General features: G+C 43.3%; 1 protein-coding gene across 1 annotated transcript in view; it reads left to right on the forward strand.

The window, feature by feature from the left end:
• The window catches only part of LOC133655061 (ras-related protein Rab-26), a 142,836-nt gene that overhangs the window by 53,563 nt on the left and 61,510 nt on the right, over positions 1–27,763 (forward strand). The window contains exons 3-5 of the mRNA XM_062054967.1: positions 6,919–6,960; positions 13,543–13,609; positions 23,447–23,499. Of these exons, the coding sequence (XP_061910951.1) occupies positions 6,919–6,960; positions 13,543–13,609; positions 23,447–23,499 (162 nt within the window). The remainder of the gene's footprint in view (positions 1–6,918; positions 6,961–13,542; positions 13,610–23,446; positions 23,500–27,763) is intronic.

Raw genomic sequence — 27,763 nt, forward strand, 5'->3', positions numbered from 1 at the left:
ATATATATATATATATATATATATATATACACTACCGTTCAAAAGTTTGGGGTCACATTGAAATGTCCTTATTTTTGAAGGAAAAGCACTGTACTTTTCAATGAAGATAACTTTAAACTAGTCTTAACTTTAAAGAAATACACTCTATACATTGCTAATGTGGTAAATGACTATTCTAGCTGCAAATGTCTGGTTTTTGGTGCAATATCTACATAGGTGTATAGAGGCCCATTTCCAGCAACTATCACTCCAGTGTTCTAATGGTACAATGTGTTTGTTCATTGGCTCAGAAGGCTAATTGATGATTAGAAAACCCTTGTGCAATCATGTTCACACATCTGAAAACTGTTTAGCTCGTTACAGAAGCTACAAAACTGACCTTCCTTTGAGCAGATTGAGTTTCTGGAGCATCACATTTGTGGGGTCAATTAAACGCTCAAAATGGCCAGAAAAAGAGAACTTTCATCTGAAACTCGACAGTCTATTCTTGTTCTTAGAAATGAAGGCTATTCCACAAAATTGTTTGGGTGACCCCAAACTTTTGAAAGGTAGTGTATATATATATATATATGTATATGTATATGTATATATATGTATATATGTATATGTACACTACCGTTCAAAAGTTTGGGGTCACATTAAAATGTCCTTATTTTTCAATGAAGATAACTTTAAACTAGTCTTAACTTTAAAGAAATACACTCTATACATTGCTAATGTGGTAAATGACTATTCTAGCTGCAAATGTCTGGATTTTGGTGCAATATCTACATAGGTGTATAGAGGCCCATTTCTATCACTCCAGTGTTCTAATGGTACAATGTGTTTGCTCATTGGCTCAGAAGGCTAATTGATGATTAGAAAACCCTTGTGCAATCATGTTCACACATCTGAAAACTGTTTAGCTCGTTACAGAAGCTACAAAACTGACCTTCCTTTGAGCAGATTGAGTTTCTGGAGCATCACATTTGTGGGGTCAATTAAACACTCAAAAAGGCCAGAAAAAGAGAACTTTCATCTGAAACTCGACAGTCTATTCTTGTTCTTAGAAATGAAGGCTATTCCACAAAATTGTTTGGGTGACCCCAAACTTTTGAACGGTAGTGTATATATATATATGTATATAATATACTAATATTACCTCTATGTATTACTATTGCAGATTTTGGGTGCTTTGTTTCCTCTTGTTGTTGTTCACCTTTTGACACTTTGGGATTTAAATAAATGTTTGTAAACTGTTTACAACTGCGTGCCTTGCCAGCCTTGTTTTGAAAGTCTGATTTGCAGGGGCAGGGTGTGACAGAAGGCACCATTAATGCTGAAAGGTACATACAGGTTTTGGAGCAACATATGTTGCCATCCAAGAAACGTTATTATAGACGCCCCTGCTTATTTCAGCAAGACAATGCCAAGCCACGTGTTACAACAGCGTGGCTTCATAGTAAAAGATTGCGGGTACTAGACTGGCCTGCCTGTAGTCCAAACCTGTCCCCCATTAAAAATGTGTGGCGCATTGTGAAGCCTAAAATACGACAACAAAGACCCCGGGATGTTGAACAATTTTAGCTGTACATCAAGCAAGAATGGGAAAAAAATTCCACCTGAAAAGCTTCAAAAATGTGTCTCCTCAGTTCCCAAACGTAAATGGTAAATGGGTTATACTTGTATAGCGCTTTTCTACCTTCAGGGTACTCAAAGTGCTTTGAGTGTTGGTTGTTAAAAGGAAAAACCATGTAACACAGTGGTAAAATTGCCCCTTTGCCAACCTTTTTGCAATGTGTTGCTGCCATTAAATTCTAAGTTAATTATCTTCATCTTCATCTTCAACCGCTTATCCGGAATCGGGTCGCGGGGACAACAGCTCCAGCAGAGCAACATTTGCGACTTCCTCCTGGGGAATCCCGATGCGTTCCCAGGCCAGAGAGGAGATGTAATCCCCCCATCTGGTCCTTGGCCTGCCGCGGGGCCTCCTCCCAGTGGGACGTGCAACAAGGACCTCCCTAGGGAGACGCTCGTGAGGCATCCGCACGAGATGCCCGAACCACCTAAGCTGGCTCCTTTATAAATGATAAATGGGTTGTACTTGTATAGCGCTTTTCTACCTTCAAGGTACTCAAAGCGCTTTGACAGTATTTCCACATTTACCCATTCACACACACATTCACACACTGATGGCGGGAGCTGCCATGCAAGGCGCTAACCAGCAGCCATCAGAGGCAAAGGGTGAAGTGTCTTGCCCAAGGACACAACGGACGTGACTAGGAAGGTAGAAGGTGGGAATTGAACCCCAGTAACCAGCAACACTCCGATTGCTGGCACAGCCACTCTACCAACTTCGCCACGCCGTCCCTTCCAAGCGAAGGAGCAGCGGCTCTACTCCGAGTCTCTCTCGGGTGACTGAACTTCTCACCCTATCTCTAAGGGAGATGCCAGCCACCCTTCTGAGGAAACTCATTTCGGCCGCTTGTATCCGCGATCTTATTCTTTCGGTCATTACCCACACTTCATGACCATAGGTGAGAGTAGGAATGTAGATAGCTCGGTAGACCGAGAGCTTTGCCTTCTGGCTCAGCTCTCATTTCGTCACAACAGTGCGGCAGAGAGACTGCAATACTGCCCCAGCTGCTCCGATTCTCCGGCTGATTTCCTTTTCCATCTTTCCCTCACTCGTGAACAAGACCCGAGATACTTAAACTCTTCCACCTGGGACAGAGTCTTGTCCCCTACCCGGACTGTACAAACCATCGGTTTCCTGCTGAGAACCATGGCCTCAGATTTGGAGATGCTGACCCTCATTCCAGCCGCTGAACACTCGGCTGCGAACCGATCCAGTGAGAGCTGAAGGTCACGAACCGAAGGTGCCATCAGGACCACATCATTTGCAAACGCAACCTTTAGCCCCCCGAGACGTATACCCTCTCCGCCATGGCCACGACTCCGCCTAGAAATCCTGTCCATGAAAATCACAAACAGGATAGGTGACAGAGCGCAGCCCTGGCGGAGACCAACCCCCACTGGAAACGGATCCGACTTGCATCCAAGCACCCGGACACAACTCTCGCTTTGGTTGTACAGAGATTGGATGGCCCTCAGCAGGGTTTCCCTCACTCTGCACTCCCTCAGCACCTCCCACAAGATCTCCCGGGGGACGCGGTCATACGCCTTTTCCAAATCCACAAAACACATGTAGACTGGATAGGCATACTCCCAGGCCTTCTCCAGGATTCCCGCAAGCGTAAAGAGTTGGTCAGTTGTTCCACGACCAGGACGGAATCCACATTGCTCCTCTTGAATCTGAGGTTCGACTATCGGCCGGACCCTCCTTTCCAGTACCTTGGCGTAAACTTTCCCAGGGAGGCTGAGTAGTGTGATACCCCTGTAGTTAGCACACACCCTCTGGTCCCCCTTTTTGAAAAGGGGAACCACCACCCCAGTCTGCCACTCCCTTGGCACTGTCCCAGACTTCCACGCAATGTTGAAAAGGCGTATGAACCAAGACAGCCCATCAACACCCAGAGCCTTCAGCATTTCTGGACGGATCTCGTCAACCCCCGGAGCTTTGCCACTGTGGAGTTGTCTAACTACCTCAGTGACTTCACTCCGAGAGATCGACGTCGATCCCCCATCATCCTCAGGCCCTGCTCCTATCAGGGAGGGTGTGTCAGATGTATTTGGGTTCAGGAGTTCCTCAAAGTGCTCTTTCCAACGCCCTACGACTTCCTCACTTGAAGTCAGCAAAGTCCCATCCTTGCCGTACACAGCTTGGATGGTTCCCTGCTTCCCCCTCCTGAGGTGCCGTATGGTCTTCCAGAACAGCTTTGGTGCCGCCCGATAGTCCTTCTCCATGGATTCCCCGAACTGCTCCCACACCCTCTGCTTAGCCTCGTCCACAGCCACGGCCGCCGCCCTTCGGGCCCGTCGGTACCTTGCAACTGCCTCCGGATTCCCCCGGGATAACATACCCCGGTAGGACTCCTTCTTCAGTCGGACGGCTTCCCTGACCACCACTGTCCACCAGGGTGTTCGAGGGTTACCGCCCCTTGAGGCACCTAAGACCTTCTGGCCACAGCTCGCAGCTGCAGCTTTAGCAATAGAGGCTTTGAACATTGCCCATTCCTGTTCAATGTCCCCAACCTCCACAGGGATGGCAGAGAAGTCCCGCCGGAGGTGGGAGTTGAAGTCCTTCCGGACAGAGGACTCCTCCAAACGTTCCCAGTTCACCCGCACTACACGCTTGGGTTTGCCAGGTCTGTCCAGAGGTTTCCCCCGCCATCTAACCCAACTCACCACCAGATGGTGATCAGTTGACAGTTCAGCCCCTCTCTTCACCCGAGTGTCCAAAACATACGGCCTCAGATCAGCTGATACGATTACAAAATCGATCATTGATCTTTGGCTTAGGGTGCTCTGGTACCAGGTACACCTATGAGCATCCTTATGCTTGAACATGGTGTTTGTTATCGCAAGTCCGTGACTAGCACAGAAGTCCAATAACAATCCACCACTCAGGTTCAGATCAGGGAGACCGTTCCTCCCAATCACGCCAGTCCAAGTATCTCTGTCATTGCCCACGTGCGCGTTGAAGTCCCCCAGCAAGACTATGGAATCCCCTGCCGGCGCCCCATACAGGACCCCATGCAAGGTATCCAAGAAGGCCGAATACTCTGAACTCTTGTTTGGTGCGTATGCACAAACAACAGTCAGAGTTTCCCCCTCCAACCCTAAGGCGAAGGGAGGCGACCCTCTTGTCCACCGGGGTGAACTCCAACGTACAGGCACTCAGCCGGGGACTCGTGAGTATCCCCACACCCGCCTGTGCCCTCACACCCTGAGCAACTCCAGAAGTGAACAAGGTCCATCCCTTGTCCAGGAGTGTGGTTTCAGAGCCCTTGCTATGCGTAGAGGTGAGCCCCACCAGATCCAACCGGTAGCGCTCCACCTCTCGCACCAGCTCAGGCTCCTTCCCCACCAGCGTAGAGACGTTCCACGTCCCGAAAGTCAGCCTCTGCTGCCCCGAATTGGTCCGTCCGGAGCCTCCACTTTCACTGCCATCCACTTGGCAGCGCACCCGACCCCACTGGTTCCGACCGCGGGTGGTGGGCCCACGTGGCGGAGAAGATGGTGTGTCCACGTAGCTTCTTCGGGCTGTGCCCCGCCGGGCTCCGTGGCTAGCCCGGCCACCAGGCGCTCGCTGACGAGCCCTACCTCCGGGCCTAGCTCCGGAGGAGGGCCCCGGGCTTCCTCCGGGCCGGGTAACGCATCCTCTTTTAGTGTAGTTCATGGGGGTATCGTAACCCTGATGGGGGGGGGAATTCGGGTGCTACACCTTGCCCAAGGGTGACCCGGAACTATGTAAGGCAGGGGCGTTAAACTCCCTGAGGCTTAATACAAGCCCACATACCCACATTTGCAAAAAAAATAATAATACAGTTTCTCAGTTAGAACATTGACATATCTTGTCTTTGAAGTATATTCAATTGAATATAATTGAAAAGGATTTGCAAATTGTTGTATTCAGTTTTTATTTACGATGTACACAACGTGCCAACTTCATTGGTTTTGGGTTTTGTAAAAACATGTTTAGAAAACTACAGTTGTCTTGCAGAAATCCACCAGAAATTTTTGTTTTTTCATAAATAATAATGAGAGAACAACTTCAGATGCATTAAACTGTAAATGGTATTTTCTTTTCTTTCTTTCTTTAGTTTATTTCGAACATGAACACACTTACATCTTAATACATCACACAATTTCAGGTAGCTGGAGCCTATCCCAGCTGACTTTGGGTGAGAGATGAACTGCACTCTTGATTGGTTGCAGTCAATCACAAGACACAATACCACAAAAGCACAGGAGAAACGTGCCGATTCTACAGAGGTCTAAGCCAAGTTTCTAGAACCTCTGGGCAAACCACACTACCAAGTTGATGCAACTTGGGGCACCAGCACCTTGTACCCCCCGCGCAATATTCAATCCAATTACGAACATGGCCCAACCCAGCTTGGCTTCCAAGATCAGAGACGAGACAGGGGCTGACAGAGGACAATAGATCCTAGCTCTTAGCAGGGGTTATGTTCGAAAAACGTGCCCCCTTACTGCCCACCCCCAAAATGCCCTTTTTGATACTCTCAACAGGCGAGTCGCAGTCTTGTTTTCAGCTGGTCATTGGTCTTTGCCTGGTATAGCTGCAACATTCACGAACGAGTCAAGCTTTTTGAACAGCTCTTTTTTATGGAACGATGAGAACAAATTCAGTTTCGAGTCATTCTTACTTGCACATCTCAGTAATTTAGAATACGATACAAAAGGTATGTGATTTCAGGAGTAAACATCTCTTTGTAGTGATGACCAATTTGTTTGTACTTATCATTAAGGGGTGATAGTGGGTCTCACTGACAAACCAGTTGAAAACTACTGCTCTAAACCAGATATATTTCTCTGTTAACAAATACATTTGAAATTAGGTTTTACGCTTTAAGAAACAATTACAGGCATACAGAATATAGCATTAACATGCACAACATTACGCCTTGTCAAAGCATTTTCCTGTTGGAACGTTGTATTCAAGTTACTTAAACAACATATTTAAAATGCAAAGCAGGGAAAATACATCTGTGAATACCCAAAGAAGCAGATGCCGCATACAACCATTTCAAGAATATGATGCCAGACTCAAAATTGACACTGAAGTCATTATGAAATTGGTGCTTAAATAACAAGAAAAGTGTGGTTGTTGGATGCAATCCCTGTTTAATGTACTGTAATTGGGAGCATTTGCATACAAGCATCAAATAGCCTGCTCATTTTGCCCGTCTGGTTGGAACAGAGCTCTCTGCTTTTTATATTCATATTATGTGTATGTTTTCATCTGAGCATGTGCATTTTCCAACAATGCCTTTTTTTCTGTGTGGGTTACAGAATAAAGTGATGCACCTTGATGCTTTGAAGGTCAAATTGCAGGTAAGAACAACAAATATTTCCATTTAGTTTGCATTTGAAAAACAATTTTCTCCATTCAGTTTAAGGGATGTGTTTTTATTCTTTTCTACAAGCATCATGTCTTACAATACATCTTCACTGCTTGCAGTGGAAGGCTGAAAAATCTAAATTGACATGTTCTTAGAGTTTTAATAATCGTTATCAGTTAATTAGCATGTTCTCTTCTTGGTTGATTGCAGAAGAGAAAGGAATGGCCAATATTCCGCATTGTCAGCAAAAGAGGCAGGCAGACAGGCTGAATTAATCTAATGTTAGGTGAAGCAGCATTAGTTTAAGTCTGGCGTTTATTTCCCAAATAATTTTTCTCGTCACCTCTCTTATAGTCATAAGGATCTGTTAGTGCAGGAATAATTACCAAGACAATTATAAATGTTTTTTCTTTTTTTAACCTAACAGGGATTGTGTAATTTTATAAAAATGCTATGACAATTGTTGTTCAGCATGCCCATGGGCCTGATCTACTAAGATTCAAATACCATGCGCTAAACAGTGTGTGCAAACTATAAAATGATGTGTACTAGAGATGTCCGATAATGGCTTTTTTGCCGATAGCCGGTAATCCGATATTGTCCAACTCTTAATTACCGATTCCGATATCTACCGATATATACAGTCGTGGAATTAACACATTATTATGCCTAATTTTTTTTGGATGCCACGCTGGATGCATTAAACAATGTAACAAGGTTTTCCAAAATAAATAAACTCAAGTTATGGAAAAAAAATGCCAACATGGCACTGCCATTTTTTTATTGAAGTCACAAAGTGCATTATTTTTTTTAACATGCCTCGAAACAGCAGCTTGGAATTTGGGACATGCTCTCCCTGAGAGAGCATGAGGAGGTTGAGGTGGGCAGGGTTGGGGGGGGGGGGGGGGGGTGTATATTGTAGCGTCCCGGAAGACTTATTGCTGCAAGGGGTTCTGGGTATTTGTTCTGTTGTGTTTATGTTGTGTTACGGTGCGGATGTTCTCCCGAAATGTGTTGGTCATTCTGTGGCGCATATTTGTAACAGTGTTAAAGTTGTTTATACGGCCACCCTCAGTGTGACCTGTATGGCTGTTGACCAAGAATGCTTGCATTCACTTGTGTGTGTCAAAAGCCGTAGATATTATGTGATTGGGCCGGCATGCAAAGGCAGTTCCTTTAAGGTTTATTGGCACTCTGTACTTCTCCCTACGTCCGTGTACCACTCCGTACAGCAGCGTTTTAAAAAGTCATACATTTTACTTAATGAAACCGATACTGATAATGTGACGATCGGTCACTGAATTTCTGTTTGTTTCCTTGTTTTTGAATGTACTTCCTATCAGTGCTCTTATTTTGGTTTCCACTTCCTGTTTGTTCCGCTGAGCACTGTTCGTTCACTGACCTGCCATTGATTGGCAGCCGGTCCACACCTGCTGCCAATCAGCATGTCTATTTATGTTTCCACTCGAGCACTCCTCAGTGCTCGAAGATCACACTCTGTTTGGAACGTTTTTTCAAGACTGCTTCATTTTCTGTTACATGAGATTAAAACTCATCTTACCTCCTCTTCGCTCTCCTGGTTCTTGCATTTTGGGGTCACGAAAACGGCAGCCATGCGAGTTCCTAACAGGATCTTCGAGCCAGACTGTTGTGTCCTCGCGAGAACCCCTGTCAGCGATGCACAGCCAACGTTCTGAACCGCACAATTCATCGAGGACTTAAAAGCCAGGTTTGTGCGGTCCCAGCCCACAGCCGGCTCGGACCTTTTCCCTCCGCCTCGACCGCCGGTTCCGGCTCTCCGACCGGCTAGGCCACCGCCGCCTTCGCTCCTCCCGGCTCGGCTGCCGGTTCCGGATCTCCAACCGGCGCGGCCACCACCGCCATCTTCCCCGTCGCCTGCTGTGCCACTTCCTGTGCTGGCGCCTCGACCACCAGTTCCCACACCGCGTTGCATGCCGCTCGCAGCCCCGTGTCTTACGCAGGTTGCGGCGCCATGACGCCCAACACCGGCTGAACCCCCAGCCCCTGTTCTTGCTCCAAGGCGGCTTCCAGCAGCTGCACCATGGCTGCTCTTCCTGCCAGCACCCGCTCGCCCTGCCAGTCCGGCGAGGCACGTGTCGTTGTCCTTCCTCCTGGCCCCCTTCTGCCCGTCCCGGGTTTTTGAACAGGGGGACACCGACAACCCGGAACTCCTTCGCCCAGTGGTGGACGGCGTCTGGCATCCGCCTAGTGGAGGGGCGGCTACTACTGGCATCGGTGCAGCCAAGCGCACGCCGCTGTCATCCCCGCCCAATGTCTCTTCCGACGGTGCCGCCACCTTCCTCTTCTCCGGCGGACCTTCCCACGGCACCGCCACCTTCATCTTCTCTGGCGCGCCTTCGCACGGCGCGGACATCTTCCGCGTCACTGGCGGGACTCTGCACGCTGCCACCATCTTCATCGTCGGCAGCGGATCCACCAACGACGCTGTCATCGTCGACGCCAGCTGCGCGACCTCCTCCTCGTCGGCCACTAATGTGGCCGTTCCGTGGTCGCTCACCTCGCCAGTTCCAGCGGCGTTCAACGCATCGCCGCCACCTGACTCTCCCTCGCTGGTTGCGGGGACACTTGGCCTGACGACCCTCCGCTAAGTCCTCCCTCCGCCCTCCCTTAACTTTTGGACTTTTTTTCCGTTCTTGTTTCAGGGAACATCTGGAATCTGTTCCTTGAGGGGGGGGGGGGGGATCCTGTGACAATCGTTCACTTCATTTCTGTTTGTTTCCTTGTTTTTGAATGTACTTCCTATCAGTGCTCTTTTTTTGGTTTCCACTTCCTGTTTGTTCCGCTGAGCACTGTTCGTTCACTGACCTGCCGTTGATTGACAGCCGGTCCACACCTGCTGCCAATCAGCATGTCTATTTATGTTTCCACTCGAGCACTCTTCAGTGCTCGAAGATCACACTCTATGTTTGGAACGTTTATGCAAGACTGCTTCATTTTCTGTTACATGAGATTAAAACTCCTCTTACCTCTTCGCTCTCCTGGTTCTTGCATCTTCGGGTCACAAAAACGGCAGCAATGCAAGTTCCTAACAGATAATTTCAGATATTACATTTTGAAGCATTTATCGGCCGATAATATCGGCAGTCCGATATTATCGGACATCTCTAATGTGTACTATTGGTGGGCCTGTTGCATGTGATCTGAGACTGTGTGTACAATTGATAAACGGTGCAAAAGGGGTGCAGACTGGCTCATTAAAATTTGGCTTTTGCATGCATTATGTGCCTACGAAAATATTAATTTACTGCACATTCATGTAATCATGCAATGTTGAACAAGCAGCACACATCTATAATGTGTAACACCTTTTCTGCAATATAGAAATGCAATCTAGACAACAAACTATTTTTAGCACAATGACAGCGCAATGTGCAGAGAGGCGGTGGACCATCACGCAGCGTATCCATGTGTCTGGAATGATCCAAACGCAAGAAAATGCAAATTGCAAGATGTCATTCATATAGGAGATTTAATATAATATATTTCCTAACGCCAGTGAAAAGAAAAAAAAAAAATGTCAGCAGACACCAAAATGCATGAATTGAATTGTTTAACTCAACCTCTTAAGTCATCCATCATCGTTCCATCCATCCATCAATGCATGTTATACAGCTTGTCCAACAGCTACAAAATCATAAAATGATATTGCTGGACAGAGGATATGTCTAATATTTTTTATTTATGACTGTGAAAATATGTTGACACACACGCGTAGGACAAAGGATTCCCTGCGCATCGTCTGTTTTTGCTGTGTGATCTCCTCCTTTCTCACAGCCGTGTGCGTAACAGTGTCAGCTTTCACTTACTTTTCAGACCTACTAAATATAGACTCAAAATAGAGCTAGCACGTAATTTTCAGCCTTGATAAATCACACTGCACATGCTGAATAATTATATTTGTATCTTCTCCTACCAGTATTGTGGGCATTCTGATGATCAGTAGGTATATATTCGGCATATTCATGAAGACAGACACGCTAAATCAGTGGTCCCCAACCTTATTGTAGCTGGGAACCGGTCAACGCTTGAAAATTTGTCCCACGGACCGGGGGTGTGGGGGGTGGGGCGGGGTGGATATATATATTTTTTTTTTCATAAAGAAATACAATCATGTGTGCTTGCAGACTGTATTAATCTATATTGATATATTATGTATATATTGTGTTTTATATGTTGATTTAATAAAAAAATATATATATATAGATATATATATATATTATTATTTTTTTAAATTTATTTCTTGCGCGGCCCGGTGGTTGGGGACCACTGCGCTAAATGGAGTGTGCTCCTTATTTTGCTCACTAAAGAGACACAATCCTCTGCTCGTGACCTTGGTAGATCAACTTTGCATGTGCTATCAAGTTTGCATGTGTTTTAGTACACTTAAACCTATGGTAGATCAGGCCCCATGGCTTTATAGCAGCTTGGAGATTACTGAATAAAAGTACTCAGCAGTAATGCTGAAGGAGCTTGACAGTGATTGCACAGATAAATATCACTAAACTCTCACTTAGATGTATTTATCTTTACTGCCCTAACGCACACAGTTTTATTGTTGGAATGTTTATTTCTGTAATTAGATGGTTAATCAAATGTACTGTACAGTATATTTTTCTTAGGATACCTTCTTAAAGGGGAACTGCATTTTTTTGGGAATTTTGCCTTTCATTCACAATCATAATGATAGACATGACGGAAAAATGCATTCTAACTTGTAAATAAAAGACTAAATTCTGCTTACAGCGGAGCCAATGGGAGCTCCTCTATTTTGCCTATGAAATCCAATGAATAACCATTCAAAAACCGCCAACAGTACACCATTTACATTTTGTGATTTGAATAATAACAGATTATTAGTGATTTTGTTATTATTAGCGCTAACGCAGGCAAACTATTTATAGCGGCGCCATGATCACTACTGCGTGTCCCTATGTTTGCATCGAGTGGTCTGCAGCTTCCTCGCTTCCCTTCTCCCGGGAAGTTTATTGTAGATAATAAATCATGCATCTCACCTGGACAGAAGACGTCTGAGTAGGTATTCGGAAAAGTTGGTATACTTTGACAGCCATTGAAGACCCAAAACTGGCGAGGATGACACAAAAAGATGCTTGGTCACTGTGTATGCTTTAAAATAATCAAAATACATACATTTTAAATATTATAAATGTGCCCGTCACTACATTACATATATAATTACATCATGTATATACAACCTTAATGGAGGTGTTTGGATGTTTTTTTAAGGGCTTTATAGACAGAATTGCACGGCTCCCATAGGCTCCATTGTAAGCGCACTTTTGATCGCATGTATCTAATATTTAGAATGCCAAAAAATAACATCCATCGTCAAGTTTGATCATAAACTTATTGACGCTAAGGTGTTTTGTCGGGTTCAAATACAGTATGTAATGACAAAGTATCTGTCACACTGCATACAGGTGGTTCTCGGGTGTAACTGTGATGTTGAGTTTTAGTGTAAATATGAACTTACAGTACACCTAACCGATAAACGCAGAACTCATGAAGGACATACAGTAGTAATAAAAGATTAAATACAATAATCTAATGAAACAGTAAAACAAATGGAGAGCAATTCCTAACTTTTATCCCTGTGGTTATCCTACACAATGAAAAGGGTCTCACATGGGCCAGGGAGCTTCTTGGGAGGAGTAAGTCTCAATGGTGACACCATTATGTAGTTTTGTCCATTTAATAGTAGACAATCCTTGTTTGCACTACAGAATCAAAATCTATTCTATTTTTCTATTATATTTGTATTTATAATCTATTCCTATTAACCTATGATGTTTATACTTATATACTTGATTTATATTTAGTACCATTCTTGTGGTACTCACTGAGCTAAATCTGAGACCTGGGTACTAAATTTTGTGCCATCTCATGTGTCTGATCTTTGCTGGTATGACAAAGTTCCCTGAATCCTTTAAAGGGGAACTGCACTTTTTGAGGGATTTTTTCCTACCGTTCACAATCTTTATGAGAGACAAGAATGGATTTTGAGTTTGTAATGCACAACACAATGCAATAGAACATCAATCTGTACGGACTGAAAATTTTAACAATCATATTACAGTATCTGTAAAGTATGAGCCCACATGTGAAGTTTTGTTTGTACACAGCGAGCTCTGCAGCATATGTAATGTTGTTGATGTTCTCCACTTCTCTACTGAGCATTTCAATGTCTAATTTTACTTCACTTTTTACTTTCACTTTACTTTTGTTTGCCACACTGTACCCAGGATAGTCTTTTTCAAGTGTTTGGAGATTCTATGGAGGTTAAGATGATAAATCTAACAGAAAATAACCAAAATGACATTGTCAATTTAGCAATTGTGACAACTTACTTTGCTCTGCTTATATATTACCTGTGTTCATATACTACTGCCACCCACATGAAACAACTTACCTTTTCTTCTCATACGGTATTAATAATCCATAGTAGTGCTTTAATAACGACGGAATGCTGTAAAACCAGGACCACCTGTATTTTATTTATGTTCTTCTTTTGTAGATTTGGGACACCGCTGGTCAAGAACGATTCCGGAGTGTCACCCATGCATACTATCGCGATGCTCATGGTAGGACTTTTTAAAATGTTTTTATAGTTTACTTTCCCTCAAGGAAGACAGTTTGTCTTTTTACCTGGATTTTCTTCAGACTTGATGTGTCTGTTTGACCCTCTTTCCTGCTGTGGTGGTGAAAAAAAATATTTTTTTAAACTTGCATCGGATTTGATAGGCATGTGTGTGTGTGCGTGTGTGTGTCTATCTGTGTTTGTGCGTGCGTGCATGTAAGCATCAGCCCTGGGCTCTGTGATGTGGAGCTAAATTAGTATCGCACTGTTGGGGGTGAAATGTCTATCATGTTTTCCCAAGTGTGTTTTGTGACTGAGTGTGTCACTCATATCTCCAGTAACCCGAGTGAGTACAAAAAGTGTGCCTTAGGCCTACCTGAAAAAGCAGGTGGTGAAAAACTTGGACACACATGCACTCACACACACATTTACTTTAAATGTGATGGAAAACCTAAATATGTCAGTAGCTTGCAAAGTTGCACAAAACTTGTTAGTCAGCATGGTGGTTGTTGCAAATGTTGATGTATAAATAAGCACATAGTTTAGTCCTTCCAAAGTAATGTTATCAGAACTTATTTTAGAAAGCTCTAAATGTTTGCACGTGTGTGTACGTGCGTGCGTGTCAGTCCAGTTGTCCAACAGTTTGCCCACTGATCTTTAACAAGGCAACATGGGAGTCCTGAACGTCTCTTTGGAACCTTCAGTCTTCTACTGACTTTTAAATAAAAGCTCATTTGGTCTGACAAGCATTACTCCGGAAGAGGATGCAACCCAAACAGAGCTGACATGAAAAATGTCGATTCTTGTGAGATAATTGGACAATGTTTCACACCCAGAACTTGAAGTGTAAGAACCTCAGACAGTTCGAGAACTTTGCCTCATTTTGTAACTCTAGTACACTGAAGTGAGCACATGCGGGAGGATGAATCCTCCTTACCATTTCAAACAAGCGTTTACAGTAGATGACAACAATGTATTAAAACAACTGCAAAGATTTGTTATTGTGAATTTTCCATACTAATTTAGAGCCGTCTCCTGTAATGATTTTCATAGTTGAATTCTATTCGTTATATTTTGTAAAGTTTCACTAACAAAGTTCCAAAATGATCCCTCTTCAAACTGAACTGGGAAGACGACATACATTACAAACGTACACTCCAGGCCAGTGGCAAAGGACCATTTTCGTTTTTTTTGGAATTTGACCTATCATCCACAATTCCTATGTGAGACAAATATGTATTTCTCTTTTCGCTGCAATGTAAATAGTGTAAAAGTGCTAGCAAGAGGCGGCTAAGAATGCAGGTAATGTGCCTAAATATAAAGCCCTCAAACAACCTGTAACAAGCACATTCTTGATGACATGTAATAGCTACAGTATCTTGGTCATTTTAAGCATTACTAACACTTCTTTTCGGGGCAAATTAATTTCATAGAGCACATAGCAATGATCGCTATTTCTGTCAACAAAAAACAACTACCACATGGCAGACTTCGGGAGGGTCAACGATCACTACTTTGAGACAACTGATGATCCTGAACCTTATCTTTTTGAGACTAAATACAAGGAGGATGAGCTACACGCTTTAGAAGGTCGAGGCTAAGCAGATCCAGCTCTAGTGAAACGCTAAGCCATTTTGTAGCACTAGTGCTAAGAGCTAAACAAGAAATACAGAATGCAAACATAATTAACAGTGGCTTACAATGCTCTGCTCTCACTGGAATGGTGACTTGTGCTCTCTGTTTAGATGATGATTTTAAATTCACCCTCACTCCCAGGTAATTTTTTTTGGAATGAAACAAGTATCTTGCCACGTCTTACTAACAATGTCTTTGGGTCTAAGTTGAATTTCACAGTTGGCCAACTTCTCGGATTATAACCACAACTAGAGGTGGATATATTTTGCCACCTCACGATTCGATTACAATTCAGGAGCTACAATTTGATTACAAATTGATCATTAATGCATCTTTAATCTATGTATATTGATGCAGTTTAACATTTCTTTTCATTTCACTAAATAAGCGTTTATCACTTTCAAATTTTAAAATCAGTGCATTTGTAATAAGAAATTCCCCTCACATGAAATGTGTGCAAAACTGGAACATAAGTGCCCGATAATAAAGGAGCTTGTTGGATCTCTGAGTGAGGTGGCTCGCTGCAGTCAGCCAAATTTTAGAGCTATCTGCATTACTTTATTTACAATAAATACATCGATTATTGACGTTCACTAATCGATTTTATAATCGTCCATGTCCTAATTGTGATGCATATAAAAATCGATTATTTCCCCCACCCAGCCACAACATTTTACTGGACAGATGCAAGGCATTATTTATAATCTAGAATTAACATTTACTAATTCAGCAACCACTCAGCAGCTCAGTAGCTATCTTACCTCTATGAGAGCAAGGTGCTGTGTTATGAAAAATAGTTCTTCTGTGTTGGCTCTTTCAACAACAATGTTGCTATATATTGGTCAATATGCAGGTTACGGGATGTAAATGGAGCGTTGTTGACCGATTTTGTATGTGTTTTTAGAGGGCTTGTTAGCTGCCTCTTGCTAGCAGTTTTGTGTCTCAAGCGAAACGATCCACACCGAGTGCAAATGAGCAGGGTTTTCCTGTGCGCCCAGTGCAATGTGACAGGCTCGTTTAATGCAAAGGTGATTGTCAAGTGTAGAATTCCAGCTGTTTCCAAACCCAGCCAAGACTTCCCTGTCGCTCAGTGGAGCTGATTTTTCTTTCATTTCTACACAATGAGACAAAATCCGTGCCTTTTAGGAAGACGGTGGTGACGAGAAGGCAGGCTTTGGGTGCTAAGCTTGCTCAATGGGGAAGATAAGTATTTTTGGTAAACCAGAAAAGCAAATATAGAAATGATATACATTTCATTTATGTATATATATATATATATATATATATATATATATATATATATATATATATATATATATATATATATATATATATATATATATATATATATATATATATATATATTAAATCAAGGAAGTACAAAAAGTGGGATGTCTATTTATGAAGCTTGAAGCACTGTGGAGCCGTAAGATTAAATGTGGATTGACAACAGCAGAATATATAATAATTTGCATCTTACTACAAACAACATGACTTTAATTCAAGACATGTATTTGAAAAGAGACACCCAGCACTTAATTAAAGCACTGCGCCGATTGGTGTGGGCGCCGTTTACTTTCTTGGGAATGAGAGGACCCAAGGTCAGCACAGTGATTATTGATAAAGATTGCTTTTTAAGATGTGACAGATGGAAGTTCCCTATATGGATCGCACCGTCTACCCTTCTGCTTATCACCAGTCAACTTTTTTGAATCTCAGAAACTGTCACAGATGTGTGCTATTTAATCGATAATTGCCGCTGGTGAATGCAAAGCAAAAACAACATATTAAGTCGGTGAAAACGTTGGGAAGTGTACTGATGTTTTTGTCCTATCCAACCTGTCCTAGATCCATATCTAAAATTACTGTTCTGTCATGAGGTCCTTGTTGTAACTTTTTCATCCAGATAGGTTGTAATTAGGGGTGAAAGATGGTTGATGATTTAGAGTGACAAAAACATAAGCCAGCGTTCCCTTTTTCTTTTTTTACTTTTCTGATGTCCGCATTGTCACAAAATGTTCAGTGTCTTTAAATGATGGGCTCATGGATGGGAAGTGCACTAAATGGACTCAGCAGATCGTTTCAATGATATGTGAAGCTTGCTACTTGTCCAGAATGTTAAATACCAGTGCCTTCCAAGGCCGGTCTGCTTTAAAATGTCACTTTTTCTTGTCCATCCATACGTTACCATTGCCAAGGGAAAGGCCTGACCTGTTTTTGCCTACATTTTAATGTATGTTTGTTACCGGAATAAGTTTTAGTTTAGTAGTATGTTTCAATCACAATCAAGGGGGATTCAATATATTTTTTTATTATGTGAAAATTATTGGGTGGTCTGCACAGTGGCCCACGTTCGTTGGTCATTTGGGCTAGGCTTCAGTTTACTTGTAACCCTGGACAGCATAAACGAGTGTTTCTTAATAGGTAGACACAGATCCACACCTAGACCATACCTGTTAAACCCTTTTCCTGTGAGACTCATGTATTTAGCTTTTCTTTCCCGGCATCTTCCCTTTCCCGGATTCTTGTACTGCACACATTTCTACAGTAAATGGTCCCCGACACATTTGTGTATGCATTTTTGACGCAATTTAGCCATCTCAGCTTTGGGAATGAATTAGGACAGCGATACATTATGATGTTCCGGGTTTCAGCTTGAAGAAATTTCCCTGAACCTCACCTCTAAGTTTTATTTGAGGATCCCTTGTGTAACTAAAAAAGTATTTAGAAATTGGATAACCATACATAGACATAGATTTTCCTGGGAGAGTCACGAATTTTAGTACCTCTCCCGAAAATCTCCTGGGGCCCCCATTCTCACGAATTTCTTCCAATTTCCACCTCGACAACAATATTGCAACCAATGTTCCCTCTGAGGTGCGCACCTGTACAGTTGTGCACTGCTCACGCATCCTACGCACAGCAAATCTGTCACGCAAAAAATCTAATTCCAATTTAATTCTAAACAAAATAAACACATAATTTATTCTGTATGATTTTGCATTGCAACTGTGAGTGACTGGTGACAACAAGAGGCAGATAATGTTCGTCAACAGTTTAATTGTGGTAATGTCTGTCGAGACGCTTTAAGGAGGACAAGAATTCCATCGATCACTTTATTGAGTAAAATTGTTTGTATTCGGCCGTAACCACACCAAAAACATTAGTAATAAAACATTTATAAAGCAAAACTGGTCATTGTCTGCTGTATAAACCAGGCTTAAACCAACTCTTTGTCATATGTCATAACAGCAGTCTCTCGTTCTTTCTCACCTGCACCAACGTACACACTCATGGGACTTATCAATCAAAGTTTGTTTATATAGCCCTTAATCACAAATATCTCAAAGGGCTGCACAAACCACAATGACATCCTCAGCTGAGATAAAACATCAGGGCAAGAAAAAAAACTCAACCCAATGGGAACAACGAGAAACCCTGGAAACCCCCTTGGGTGATCGCTGCAATGGATGCCGAGTGGATATGATTAATAATGTGAGAGTCCAGTCCATAATGGGGCCAGCAGGGGATCCTCTTGCATGTAGACACGTCGAAGCACTGAGACATCACCGACTGATGCATAAGGAGTGGTCCACCCTGAATCCCGACTTCATAATGTGAAAGTCCAGTCCATAATGGGGCCAACAGGGGATCCTCTTGTATTCAGACAAGATAGCAGCACAGAGACGGGAGAGTCCAGTCCATAATGGGGCCAGCAGGGGATCCTCCTGCATGTAGACAAGTCGGAGTGCCGAGACATCACCAACTGATGCAAAGAGGAGTGGTCCAACCCCGGTTCCAACTTGGAACAGCTAGCGCTTCCTCCCTGGAAGCTTTTAAAGGCTACCGGATAACCTCTCCATGCAGGAGTGGGGGGCAGAGCAGAAAAGAGAAACGGCAGATCAACTGGTCTGAAAAGGGGTCTATTTAAAGGCTAGAGTATACAAATATGTTTTAAGATGGGACTTAAATGCTTCTACTGAGGTAGCATCTCTAACTGTAAGGCATTCCAGAGTAATAGCACCCGAATAGAAAACGCTCTAAAGCCTGCAGACTTTTTTGGGGCCCTGGGAATCACTAATAAGCAGGAGTTCTTTAAATGCAGATTTCTGGCCGGGACATATGGTACAATACAATCCGCAAGATAGGATGGAGCTAGACCGTTCAGTATTTTATACGTAGTCAGTAAACCCTTAAAGTCACATCTTAAGTGCACAGGAAGCCAGTGCAGTTGAGCCAGTATAGGCATAATATGATCAAACTTTCTTGTTCTTGTCAAAAGTCTAGCAACCGCATTTTGTACCATCTGTAATCTCCAGCACTCACCGCGACCCCGTAAGGGACACGTGATAGAAAATGGATGGATGGATGTAATCTTTTAATGCTAGGCATAGCGAGACCCGAAGATAATACTTTACTGTAATCGAGACGAGATGTAACGAACCCATGAATAATGATCTCAGCGTCGGTGGTGGACAAAATGGGACAAATTTTAGCGATATTACAGAGATGAAAGAAGGCTGTTTTAGTAACACTCTTAATGTGTGACTCAAATGAGAGAGTTGGGTCAAAGATAACACCAAGATTCTTTACCAAGTCGCTTTGTTTAATAGTTTGGTTGTCAAATGTTAAGGTGGTATTATTAAATAGGTGTCTGTGTCTAGCAGGACCGATAATCAACCTTTACGTTTTCTTAGCGTTAAGATGTAAAAAGTTACTGGACATCCATTGTTTAATTTCATGTAGACATGCCTCCAGGAACAAAAACCGAACCCTGTGAAACTCTGCACGTTACCTTAACATACTCAGAGGTCACGTTGTTATGGGAGACACACTGCATCCTGTCAGTAAGATAGGAGTTGAACCAAGAAAAGTCTGACATACCAATACGTGTTTTGATACGGTCTGTTCCAACTGACTTTATTTCCTTGCATGGAATACCCGTGGATATAGCTAGGTGCCCCGGCTCAGCCTGGACAACCATCCCAGCAGGGATGCAGAGCTAGCCTGTTGCTAAGGCTAAGGAAGCGGTCACACAAACTGCCGCTTCAGAGTATCTTCCTCACAAACGCAAGATCACTGGCAAACAAAATGGACGAACTAAGACTACAGGTTTCAAATAACATTTTAAAGGATTGCTGCATGCTGCTCATCAGAGACTTTGCTTAATCCTTCCATTCCGGACACAGCTATCGAGTTAGCAGGCCGCACAACATACAGGTATGACAGGACTAGAGACTCCGGTAAGAGCCGCGGAGCAGAGCTTTGCATTTACGTTAACTGCTGGTGCACTGACAGTAGGACAATAAACAGTCCTTGCTCGCCACATTTTTGAGTATGTAACTGTCAAGTGCAAGCCCTTTTATCTGACCCGTTGTGATGCTAACAGCTGTGTACATTCCTCCGGATGCTAATGCCAACGTGGCACTCGGACATATATATGATGCTATCAGCAGCCAGCAGAGTTTGTATCCTGAGGCTGCTCACATCATTGCTGGGGACTTTAATCATGTAGATTTAAAGACTGCCCTCCCCAAACTCCATCAGCATGTTAAATGTGCTACCAGGGGAGACAACACACGAGACAAGGTTTATTCGAACATTAAACAAGGCTTCAGGGCTAAAGCACTTCCTCAACTCGGTCAGTCAGACCACATGACCCTGAATTTAATACCAGCATACACCATTTGCAGGAAAAGTGATTCTACCACAACCAGAACTGTTAAAACATGGCCTAAAGGTGCTTCTGAACAGCTTCAAGACTGTTTTGAGTCAACAGCCTGGGACATCTTTAAACACCAAGATCTGGACTATATAAAATACTGCACAAACAATGTCACAGAGGGAAAGCGCATCCGGGTCTACCTGAACAGGAAGCCATGGATGACAAAAGAAGTGCAGTGCCTGCTCAGGGAGAGAAACATCGCTTTCAGGGCTGGTGATGCAGCGCTATACAGCACTGCCAGATCCAACCTGAAGAGGGCATCAGGGATGATTGAGGACTACTTCGAGAGCAACAACTCCCGGCAGGTGTGGCAGGGGGTTCAGCACATTACCAACTATCGACCCAGAAACACCTAGGCTGATGCCAGTGACATCTCACTGGCAGAGGAGCTGAACCACCTCTTCGCCCGCTTCGAGGTAACCTCACAGGACACAGCCACACCACATCTTTTAGACCACAGCAGTCACTTTCTCAAAGTGGAGGAGCATGAGGTGAGATGCACTTTGAGGACGGTGAAGTCGAGGAAAGCAATAGGGCCGGACGGCATTTCAGGACAGGACTGTGCTGACCAGCTGGCTGGGGGTTTTACCACCATTTTTAACCAGTCACTGTCCCAGAGTGCCGTCCTTCCCTGTCTCATGTCCTCAACCATCATTCCAATCCCAAAAAATACTTCCATCAGCAGCCTTAATGACTACCGTCCAGTAGCACTTACCCCAGTCATCATGAAGTGCTTTGAGAAACTGGTACGGACACACATCATCAGGGCTGTGTGCTGAGCCCCCTACTCTGCACCCTCTATACGCATGACTGCATCCCCGCACACTCCAGCAACGCCAACATCAAGTTTGTTGATACCACAGTTGTGGGGCTCATCTCTGAGGGAGATGAGTCGGCTTACCGGTACGAGGGGGACCAGCTGTCAATGTGGTGTTCAGACAATAACTTTGTCCTGAACACCTCCAAGACCAAGGAGCTGGTCATAGACTTCAGGAGGAGCCAAAACAGACACTCAGCCCCTATTCATCGGAGGGAAACAGGTGGAGAGGGTAACGGATTTCCGGTTTCTCGTTGTGCACATACAGGAGAACTTAACTTGGAACATTAACACCACAAACACCATCAAGAAAGCACAGCAGAAACTGTACTTCCTGAGCGTTCTCAGGAATAACAATCTGACTCAGAAACCTTTGGTGTCATTCTATCGTTGTTCCATAGAAAGCATCCTGATGTACTGCATGTGTGTTTGGTTTGCCAGCTGCACAATGGCTGACCAGAAAGCCCTCCAAAGGGTGGTTAACACAGCCCCAAAAAATAATTGGTTGCCCACTCCCCACCCTGGAAGAACTGTACAGCTCTCGCTGTCTTAGTAGGGCTAACAACATTCTAAGAGATTCGTCCCACCCAGGTCACCAACACTTTGAAATATTGCCATCAGGCAGATGTTTCAGCTCTCTAAATGCTGGGACTAATAGACTTAAAAACAGTTTTTATCCAAAAGCTATAACGGTGATTAACACCGCAAATACCTTTTCCTATAAATCTCCATCCGTGTTATAGTAATGATATGCAAAGCACATGTACTAAACACCACCTTTTTCTTATAATTACCAAATGTGCTGAACTTTATTGTTTCTGCCTCTGATTTTCAATATCTGCAAATCTTCCCTCAGGGTCTCTGCAATATACTGTTTTTGTCTGCTTAAGCTGCTACGTTGCGTGCGTGCGTGCGTGCGTGCGTGCGTGCGTGCGTGCGTGTGTGTGTGTGTGTGCGTAAGCTTGTCATGTTAAATATGTCTTTTAAAGATCTAGCCTATATCTTTTTTTTATGCTTTTAATGTTAAATTATTTCTGCACTTTAAGGGTTTGTACTGCAAATTTTGTTGTACTGGTTGCCTGAACTTTCCAGAATGATGCATTTATTAGTTTAAACAAAAAACAACTGCCCTTATAATTGCTTTACAAATTGCAACAGTTCCAGAGAAACGCCAGAATGGTGGTGTTCTGGCCAACTGGCCATGTACTGTAATTGTATAACATGGCCACTGTACAACATTAAGTCCTCAAATAGGCAATTAAAAAAATGCTTATGCTCACTGGGATGGATAGTGTATGAGAAGAGAGACTGGAAATGAAAGTAAAGGAAACAATGGGTCGATAGATGGTATGCAGTAGGAGGAGATGCCAGTACCTGTACATAATTAAATCGGACTAATTATCCCAGATAAAGGGTGTATTCGTCAGAGAAAATGAGTTACATTTTACCATGTAGGTGTAATGACTTTGTGTCTGACAGCACATTGTAATGCGCACCCTCTGTTTTGTGTTGCCTGAAGTGGTCCTGCTTTGCAGTATGGCACTTTTAGAGATAATTGCTCCAAAGTGTGTCTACATGTTCCTGAGTAACACAATGGTATTGTTAGAGCTCAGCACTTTGTCCAAATGTGTGTTGATGTTGTTTTTTGTGTGTTTTATTTACAGCTCTCCTTCTCCTCTATGATGTGACAAACAAAGCATCGTTCGATAACATTCGGGTAAGAAAAATATAAATCTTACATTTTTCAAGATGTCATTCATGAGATACTGTATGTCGGGCCTATTCAACTGGCAAGTTCTGTTAAAAAAAACATTGGAAGAAACTTTACATTTTTGCAGCAGGTTCTTAAAAACACTAGAGCACTGTCATGTAGAGCAGTGGTTCTAAAACTTTTTTCACCAAGTACAACCTCTGAAAACACTTGGCTCTCCAAGTAACATGATAATGACCAACATTGAAATACAGTAGCATAGTAGGCCTAAGTATTCATTAAAAACAAAGCAGATGTTTTATTTCAAGGGACGGCGTGGCGAAGTTGGTAGAGTGGCTGTGCCAGCAATCGGAGGGTTGCTGGTTACTGGGGTTCAATCCCCACCTTCTACCTTCCTAGTCACGTCCGTTGTGTCCTTGGGCAAGACACTTCACCCTTTGCCTCTGATGGCTGCTGGTTAGCGCCTTGCTTGGCAGCTCCCGCTATCAGTGTGTGAATGTGTGTGTGAATGGGTGAATGTGGAAATACTGTCAAAGCGCTTTGAGTACCTTGAAGGTAGAAAAGCGCTATACAAGTATAACCCATTTATCATTCATTTATTTATAAGTATATTCAATATTTTGGCCACTGTAACAGTACGCACAGTTTGAACGGTAACACTGTTTAAATACAGGAAAGTAAAACATTGTACTTTAATTAACTGATTCCTTGGCGTACCACTTGATGGAGTTTGCATACTATAGTTTGAAAATCAGTGATGTAGAGGATATTTGACTGGCTTTTTGGCAGTAAGTCCTTAAAAACAGCCGATTATTTTGAACACACACACTAAGAAGAATAGCTAAGAGAGCTCAATTGCACTCTGGACATTTGGCCCCTAAAACAAGTTATTTTAAAAGCCTTGCTGCGTGTGTTTACTGTGTAAATGTTTTATTTGGTAAATTTTTTATGCAAGCATGTTTCGTCAAATATTAAACAATTACACCAAATGTGCATCCTTTGGCGGAGTCATGATGTGTTGTGCAAATTAGATGTACTGTACTTCCATCCATTCATCCATCCATTTTCTACCGCTTGTCCCTTTCGGGGTCACGGGGGGTAGCTGGAGCCTATCTCAGCTGCATTCGGGCAGAAGGCGGTGTACACCCTGGACAAGTCACCACCTCATCGCAGGGCCAACACAGATAGACAGACAACATTCACACTCACATTCACACACTTATACATCCTTATTGGACTTCTCTTTTTAATCAATTTTCGTTTATTGCTCCCCACCTTGTCCATTAAAGGTGCATTACTGCTCTTTTAATTAACCCAGAACTTAGTTAAATGTAGAGACATGATCAAGGTTTTGAAGCGTCTTTGAGACCTGATGCATCTTGTTTGTGTGGTGAGTTAATGAATGCCATGATTAACATTGGTTGCAGAGCTGTTTCAATACACACATTATCAGTGTTGGGACTAACGTGTCGCGTTACTGTAACGCCGTTAGTTTCGGCGGTAACTAGTAATCTAACGCGTTATTTTTTTATATACAGTAACTCAGTTACCGTTACTGCATGATGCGTTACTGCGTTATTTTACGTTATTTGTATGCAGTATCGGCTAGAAACTGAAGATCTGAGTGTGTTTTATTGGAGCGCTCCGGTGGAAAAGAAGAGGCGTGCTTTCCCCCACCCACAGAAAGCACGCCTCCCCGCAGGGGAGACGTTCCTCCAGAGCCGTCAGGGGCGCCGAAAAGGGGGGGTAAAGGAGACGGATTCTAGGGGCCCATGATGGAGGGGGGCCCAGAGAGGCCCCTAATGATGATGAAATTATACTACAGAAAAAATAATGACACTAAGTTATTAACTAACATATAATCACACATGTTTTATTTTCCATGTCCTGGTAACAATACCTTTATTTGTTTTGGAAGCATCAACACATGCAGGGCCCTCCCTTCCCCCCCTCTATTTACGTAAAATGGTTCAGTCCGACTGGATCAGCTGCAGGTAGAGCACCTGCGATTTGTCACAGACAGACAGCGCCACAGCGGGCAAAGCGGAGGAGACAGCAGTATGCCTCAAAAATCAGGCAGCCAAAAAAGAAAGGAAAAGAAAATAAGAGAGGAGAAGGAATTGAAGGGTCGACAATATGTCACCCAATATTTCCAAAAAAAAGGTGGGTTTGTTAGTTGTGGTGGAAAGTTATGCATATTAACTTTGTCCCTGTCTGTGGTAATAAGCTAGCTCACTTTTCTCACAATGTTTGCTCAAGAAAACTCTGGATTTTTACATTTGACTGCTATATTAGTTAAATAATCAATCCAGTCAAACATTTATCAAGCTGTTCTTATTCAATAATAGTTGATCTCCCCTCTGTCAAAATGATCAATCAATCAATCAATGTTTATTTATATAGCCCTAAATCACAAGTGTCTCAAAGGGCTGTACAAGCCACAACGACATCCTCGGTACAGAGCCCACATACGGGCAAGGAAAACTCACCCCAGTGGGACGTCAATGTGAATGACTATGAGAAACCTTGGAGAGGACCGCATATGTGGGTAACCCCCCCCCCCCCTCTAGGGAAGACCGAAAGCAATGGATGTCGAGTGGGTCTGACATAATATTGTGAAAGTCCAACACATCAGCGAAAGTCAGGTCCATGGTGGGGCCAGCAGGAACCATCCCGAGCGGAGACGGGTCAGCAGCGTAGAGATGTCCCCATCCGATGAACAGGCTAGCGGTCCACCCCGGAGCAGAGTAGAAAAGAAAAGAAAAGAAACGGCAGATCAACTGGTCTAAAAATGGAGTCTATTTAAAGGCTAGAGTATACAAATGAGTTTTAAGATGAGACTTAAATGCTTCTACTGAGGTAGCATCTCTAACTTTTACCGGGAGGGCATTCCATAATATTGGAGCCCGAATAGAAAACGCTCTATAGCCCGCAGACTTTTTTTGGGCTCTGGGAATCACTAATAAGCCGGAGTTCTTTGAACGCAGATTTCTTGCCGGGACATATGGTACAATACAATCGGCAAGATAGGCAGGAGCTTGACCGTGTAGTATTTTATACGTAAGTAGTAAAACCTTAAAGTCGCATCTTAGGTGCACAGGAAGCCAGTTCAGGTGAGCCAGTATAGGCGTAATATGATCAAACTTTCTTGTTTTTGTCAAAAGTCTAGCAGCCGCATTTTGTACCATCTGTAATCTTTTAATGCTAGACATAGGGAGGCCCGAAAATAAAACGTTACAGTAATCGAGACGGGATGTAACGAACGCATGGATAATGATCTCAGCATCGTTTGTGGACAAAATGGAACGAATTTTAGCGATATTACGGAGATGAAAAAAGGCCGTTTTAGTAACACTCTTAATGTGTGACTCAAACGAGAGAGTTGGGTCGATGATAATACCCAGATTCTTTACCGAGTCGCCTTGTTTAATTGTTTGGTTGTCAAATGTTAAGGTGGTATTATTAAATAGATGTTGGTGTTGAGCAGGACCGATAATCAGCATTTCCGTTTTCTTAGCGTTGAGTTGCAAAAAGTTAGCGGACATCCATTGTTTAATTTCATTAAGACACGCCTCCAGCTGACTACAATCCGGCGTGTTGGTCAGCTTTAGGGGCATGTAGAGTTGGGTGTCGTCCGCATAACAGTGAAAGCTAACACCGTATTTGCGTATGATGTCACCTAGCGGCAGCATGTAAATACTAAAGAGTGCAGGGCCAAGAACCGAACCCTGGGGAACTCCGCACGTTACCTTAACATAGTCCGAGGTCACATTGTTATGAGAGACACACTGCATCCTGTCAGTAAGATAAGAGTTAAACCAAGACAAGGCTAAGTCTGACATCTCAATACGCATTTTGATACGCTCTAATAAAATATTATGATCAACAGTATCGAAAGCGGCGCTAAGATCAAGAAGCAGCAACATAGATGACGCATCAGAATCCATCGTTAGCAATAGATCATTAGTCATTTTTGCGAGGGCTGTCTCCGTACAGTGATTTGCCCTGAACAGAGTCAAGTGCACCAGCACCAGCAGCAGCTGTCTGACAGCCCCCAAATCCCCCTGCCCCTGAATCAGCCCCAGTGCCCCCACATGAGGAAGGAGGTGAGCAGCTGTGTGTGTTGAAATAATAATAATAATAATAATAATAATATAATACAAAATATAATACATTTTACTACAGTCTCAAGAACCAATGGTGCAGCAAATAAATGACTCAAAATGAATTCCATTGTATTCAGAGTGTTTAGAACCAGTGTTTAGACCGG

This window comes from Entelurus aequoreus, linkage group LG08, assembly GCF_033978785.1.
Source record: "Entelurus aequoreus isolate RoL-2023_Sb linkage group LG08, RoL_Eaeq_v1.1, whole genome shotgun sequence".
Lineage (NCBI taxonomy): Eukaryota > Metazoa > Chordata > Actinopteri > Syngnathiformes > Syngnathidae > Entelurus > Entelurus aequoreus.